We start from the raw sequence: 6077 nt of genomic DNA, 5'->3' as shown, positions 1-6077 counted from the left end.
GGGATGAGGTGTTCCAGGTGCTAGGGAAGAGATTCCACTGCAGCCTATGGAGGTCCATGGTGGAGCAGATACTGACCTGCAGCCTGTGATGGACCTCATGCTGGAGCAGGGGGATGCCCAAAGGAGACTATGACCCTGTAGGAAGCTCTTGCTGGAGCAGGTTTGCTGGCAGAACTTGAGACCCCATGGGGGATCCCTGCTAGAGCCATCTGTTCCTGAAAGATCGCACCCATGGCAGGGACCCATGCTGGAGCAGTTTGTGAAGATCTGCAGCTCATAGGAAGGACTCGCATTGGAGAAATCTGTGGAGGATTGTGTCCCATTTGAGGGACCGCAAGCTGGAGAAGGGGAAGAGTGTGAAGAGTCCTCCTGCTGAGAAGGAAGGAGTATCAGAAACAACATGATGAACTGATTTTAACCCCTGTTCCCTGTCCCCCTGCACCCTGAGGGGGAGGAGGTAGAGAAAATTGGGAGTAAAGTTGAAGGTGGAAAGAAGGGGAGGGGTGGGGGAAGGGGTTTTTAAGGTTTGGTTTTATTTCTCATTACCCTACTCTGACTGGAAATAAATTAATTTTGCAAAGTTGCATCTGTTGCCTGTGATGGTGATTGGTCAGTGATCTTTCCTTGTCCTTATCTTGACCCATAAGCCTTTTGTTGTATTTTCTCTCCCCTGTCCAGCTGAGGAGGGCAGGGAGAGAGCGGCTTTAGTGGGTACCTGTCATCCAGCTAGGGTAAACCCACCATACAGGCAAACTATTTTGCTTGAAACTTAAACAATTGCTGGTTTTGACTGGGCTTCATCTTAAGGTACCCAAAATCACTGCCTTCCAATACTTAGTAGTTTAAGGAACAAGGGCTTTCAGTCAGATTGTCCATTGGGATGCTATTTGTTTTTGCTGGATTATTGCTATAAACACAATTAGATAAGACTTATTATAGCTCAAATGGGTATGACAGCACTTGTGTCGTACATACAATGGCACATGTCTCAATGACTTCTGCAATTTCTGTGTTTCAGAAGTTAGAAAATGTAAACTGAGTTGCCTTTTTTATTATTATTATTATTATTATTATTTAGCAAAGATTCATTTTACTTGATAGACTGGAAAAATACATTTGAAGATGTCTTACAGGTATGCCCATTTTTGATATTGTTCCTGACTTGCAGAATGTTAATCACATATTACAAAATATTTATCTAGCAACTGCTAGATATTTTGCATTTTTTAAATTGTATAATTTTTTGCTTTTAGCCTATATGCACAACTGCAAATTCACTTAAAGTGTACCAAAGTTACTGTTAAAAAGGATTTGCTATGATCTGCAGCACGCCTTAACTTATAAGACAACTTTTTAAATCTCCTGGGGGGGGAGGAGAAAAAGTTACATCCTTAAATTGTAAATGAAAAAGTATTAAAGTAAAATGTAAAATGGTGCAGTAAGAGATTTAATAAGCTCAGTATAGTTCAGTAGTTACCACTGCATTAAGACTGTGTATTCTCTTTTTAAAAACAAATATCCTTCCATCCCTCAGGCTACAATCATCACATCATTTAACCAAAGATTTCAAAGATTTTGGATGGGTTTTGTTTTTTTTTTTTTTTTGAGGGTAATACTGCTTCTGCTGTCAGTATCTCCATTTTTATAAGTTCCAGTAGTTAGAGTACCACAGTTGCCCTTAACTCCAAACTTCAGATAGGGATTTTGAACGGTATCAAAACCAGGGAGTCTTGCATTTTGACATAGGAAGATATTCTTGCTGTAAGTCATCAAATGTAAATTTACAAAAGAAAGGTAATGGTGCTGGCCAGTTCTCTTTATTTTCCCCTGCTGCCTGCTCTGGCTGCCTACATTGTTTTCCCCCAGTATTTAAGTGAAGAGGTGATCAAGATTGCGGTGGTCCTGAGTTTGTGAAAACCCTGGCTAAAAGTTAGGTGTGTGCATTGAGGGGTCCCACAGAGTTCAATGGTACTTCTGTATTTAAATTGGGCTTGGGCAGGTGCTGACTATTTTACCAAATATTTAAGGGTTGTCTTCACCCCAGAAAGAGACTCTGTAATGGCAGTGTGATCAAAAGCTACTCCAGCAATGGAAATGGTAATTTAGCTGGGCATTTTCAGGATCCTTTCTAGCACCATGTCAAATTCAGAGGAAGCTGGAGTGCCAGAAAAAATATGCCCCTGGTAAGATCAGATGAGACACAGAACCATAAGACTTTTTTGAAATAGCAGTGGGCAGGAGGTCCTGTGCTTAGAAGTCTGTTATGTAGTTGGTTGCAATTTTCTACTTGTACCTTGTCTTACTCCCATCAGTTTACCCAAGGTACTTGTAAATTCCATTCCCCCACTTCACTTATTAACCTCAGGCTAACTTAAGAATTAACAGAATAGAACTGTTTCTGGATAGTTTCAGCCTGTCTGAGGATGGTTTTGCTGAAGTTCAGTTCCCTGTCCTATGCCACCTCAGCAGCTGGCTGTTCTTAACTGTGTGTGCAGGCTGCTCCTCCAAAGCTCTATCACAAACTGAAGGGTTTCCTTTTTCTCAGGCTTTGCCAGTCTCCTCACAAGCTCCATTTTTCTTTACTGTCTGCTGTTCCTGAAATACCCACCCACCATTTTCCTCCCTCATTCACAATTTCCCACAGACCTGTACCTTCCTTATCTCACTCCCACCTATTCTTTCACTTAGTAAATAAACAGAAGAGTAGTGGAAGTAAGAGCAGAAGAAAATCCATTCTACTTTCATCTCCTCTTTAACTTTGCTGTAGCCTCATGCTTGAAGATATAGTATTTGTTCTTACAGAAGTTTCTATGTTTAACTTTCACCCCTTTTTTTTCATGGAAAACTTGCAGATGCACAGAATGGGTAAGCTTGGAAGGGGCCTTGAGAGTAGTCCTGCATATAGTCCTCATGTAGTCCTACAGCCCTGATCAGAGCTTGAGCAAGTTACTCATGCCCATGTTGTTTGAGGAAGACTCTACGGTCTCTTAGGAAACCTGTTGCAGTGTTGGACCTCACTGTAGTAAAGGAAATATAAAATCCTATTTTTAAGAGGAATTTCCTGTATTTCAATGTTCACGTTGTCTCTAATACTACCACTGAGCACTTCTCAGAAGAATCTGAGTATCCTTAGCCTCCCTGTCAGGTATTTCTGCACATGAAGATTTGCACCTCTACCACACTCCAGGCCTTCTCTTAAGGCAAAATCTTTCTCCTGTCTTGTTCCAGAATCCTTGTACCCTCTGTAAAATCAGAGTTAAGTCTGAGCTCCATGACTCCTGAGAGGGGCTTTTGTAGTGTTTTGGTTCATAGGATTCTCTCCTCTCTCCAACTAGTATTTATAGCTATAAAAAAGTGCAAAATATTTGGGATTGAACAGCCTTACAGGACAAGACTGTTTTCCTGTAAGTGACTTGTGTGAGCTATAGCAGTTAATGATGTGGTGATTTAAGAGTGAAAAAAAAAAAATACAGTGTTTTGAATGGTGTCTTAGAAGAACAGTGACTAGAATACCACCTATCCATCATTCACCAGTACCTGTTATCTCAGTATTTGCTTAGCTACATCTCAATGGGTTCCTAACATAGACCATTTTTGTTTTATTGTCTTTTGTATTTATTTCACATTTACCAACTGTGAGGCTGCCTCTGCCCTAGCAACTTTTCCCTTCAGGGGGTGTCTGTCAGATGTATTTCATGGCTTGCGACATGAGGCCAGTCAAGCAGCTGATCTGACCAAACAGATTCTTTGCCAGTTAGGGGACTAGCTTTTTTAAAACTTCTTTTTCCAAACAAGTTGCAGTTGTCATTGCTGTAACGTTATGGAATTCTAAATTGAGTCGTTGGATAAATAAAAAGTTGTAACTTGATGGATGCAAACCTTGAGAGTCTTTTTTTTTTTCATTCACAAAGCACCTAGATAACATGTGTTTATTGCCATTACACTTTGCAAGCAAACTTACTGTAGATTTTTATGGTAAAAAGGTGCATTCTGAATTTCATATATAGTAGCTGTCGTTTAACAGAGCAAAGAATGAAAGACTTCTTAGCTTACATATATTCTGTTCTGATTTCTCTCTGCTTTTTCACCTTCACCACACAAAATGTTTACAGATAGATGCACTCAAATTTCAGTTACTTTTCTTTCACGTAATTGTATTACAAGAATTATATTTGCTGGGATGCTACAGACCTCACTGGTCATCTGCAGTGGGATCAGGAAGCCTCTCACACCTATATTTATGGATACTTCTCCATAGTAGTTTCTACATTCAGTGAGTATAGAAAAGGAAAAGGGATTCAGAGGAATAGACAGGAATCACAGATTATCTGAGGTGATTTTATTTGTGTTCTGGTCACAAACTCAGACCTGTAAGCTCCAGCCTCAGTCTGAAAGTTTCCATCGGCATCCAGCAAGGTGTGGAGGTTGATAGCCCTGCTCTGGTACTGAAGCAGTAGCGAGCAGCTTGAACTCACCTCTGTCTCTGCTGTTATTCACGTGCATGTTCTGATCAATAATTGGTTGAAGAGAGATCAGCTGCTCAGTTTAGAAATAAAAAAATAAAGCTGAAATTGTTACTTGGTTCTCACGTGAAAAGTGTCCTAAGGTACCTTATTTAAAATGGATGCTGTTGAACATAATCCTGAAAGAAATACAAAGATGTGGAGGAGTTTTCCACTTTGAAATTTAGAAGTATATAGCTGGCTTTCTGTCATCTTGATATAAATCAAGATCTGACATTTGTCTAAAGTAAGCCTCTAGATGTAGCACATCCGCATATATTTCCTTGTTTCTTTTGACCTTCTCATGTCCTCTGCAATTTGACAAATTTTCATTGATTTTTATATTTCAAAGAGATTTAGCTTGAATAAGGATGAGTGAAGAAATATGTTCTGCTTTATTATGGATTTTTCATCATGCACTATAGATTTGGAAATCGCAAATAAGTTGTTAGAAACAAGAGTTGTGGGCCATAACATGATCTCTAGACTGTATCTGAAAAAGTCTGCTTAGCTTAATTGAAGGCAACTAGCCGCTCAATTAAAAAGTACCTGATTAATATTAGTTTTACCAGACCTTGGTGGAACTCTCTTCACTTTGATACTTGTAGGCTTCATACCAGTAATTCATTAGTTGCATCATTTTGAGGAGAAAAAAAAAAAAAAAAAATACTTGCACATTCCAGCTTTAAAAACCTCTCCGGGCTCCAGGACCAATTCTTTTTTTTTTGGCTTCCTTCTCATGTGGTTGATACGTACTGGTGTAACAAGGGAGGGGGGAAACTGCTACCATTTTAAATTGGTACTTTTGCTCTTGTTCAGTAGAAACTTAGTCATGTGATTAGACTATTTGTAAATAATGAGTTATGTCTTAAGCTTTTTTTCAGAGTATTGGCCAAGGCCAGGTCGAACAGGGCTTTGAGCAACCTGGTCTAGTGGAAGGTGTCCCTGCCCATGGTGGGGGGCTGGAACTGGATGAGCTTTAAGGTCCCTTCCAACCCAAACCATTTGATGATTGTCTATGGGAAGCTCCCTGAAGCCCATGCATGAGCTCAGGAAGCAGTGTGTCACCACCCTCAACGCTAAGCCTATTTCCCCAAACCACTTTACACCAGGTTGTTGGTCCCTTCAACGTGAAGAGGGCGGCGAGCCGCCCCGCGGCCGCCCCTCCCGCGGTTTTCCCGTGCCCCTGAGGGCCCAGCCCTTCCTGCCACCGCCCCGCGGTTCACGACCGGCTGGGGCCACCACCTCCGGCAGACTCTGTCGCCTGGCAACACGGCGGACGCGGCGGAACACGCGGTCATGGCCTCCAAGGGGAGCAAGAAGAAGGAGTTGGGCAGCCGCTCCAGCTCCATAGCGCTGGGCGTCTTCGCCAAAGAGTAGGAGTCCCAGGGGGAAAGGAGAAAGGGTGCGGGAGACACGGCAGGGTGCCGCGCGGCTCCCGCGGCTTCCCAGCGCCTTCCTCAGGCCTGGGCCGCCGTTGAGGTCTGCGGCCGGCAGGGCTGGGCGGCTCGCTGCGGCTTGGTGCCCCCTTCTGCCGTCCTGCACCGCGGCCGTGTCGCCGCCGGTGCAGGCTGG

General features: G+C 42.5%; 1 protein-coding gene across 3 annotated transcripts in view; it reads left to right on the top strand.

Moving 5' to 3' along the window:
* The first annotated feature begins 5767 nt into the window (after positions 1-5767).
* Positions 5768-6077, top strand: part of ADGB (androglobin) — a 112279-nt gene continuing 111969 nt past the window's right edge. For all 3 annotated transcript variants that reach the window (XM_057406847.1, XM_057406846.1, XM_057406848.1), the window contains exon 1: positions 5768-5878. In XM_057406847.1, coding sequence (XP_057262830.1) covers positions 5802-5878 — 77 coding nt within the window. In that variant the 5' untranslated portion in view covers positions 5768-5801. The remainder of the gene's footprint in view (positions 5879-6077) is intronic.

This window comes from Pezoporus wallicus, unplaced genomic scaffold (assembly GCF_028554395.1).
Source record: "Pezoporus wallicus isolate ANWC-B61680 ecotype Strahan unplaced genomic scaffold, APGP_CSIRO_Pwel_v1 scaffold_6362, whole genome shotgun sequence".
NCBI classification, from domain to species: domain Eukaryota; kingdom Metazoa; phylum Chordata; class Aves; order Psittaciformes; family Psittacidae; genus Pezoporus; species Pezoporus wallicus.
Note: the sequence above shows the minus strand (reverse complement) of the source record. Positions and strands in the feature narration are given on the sequence as shown.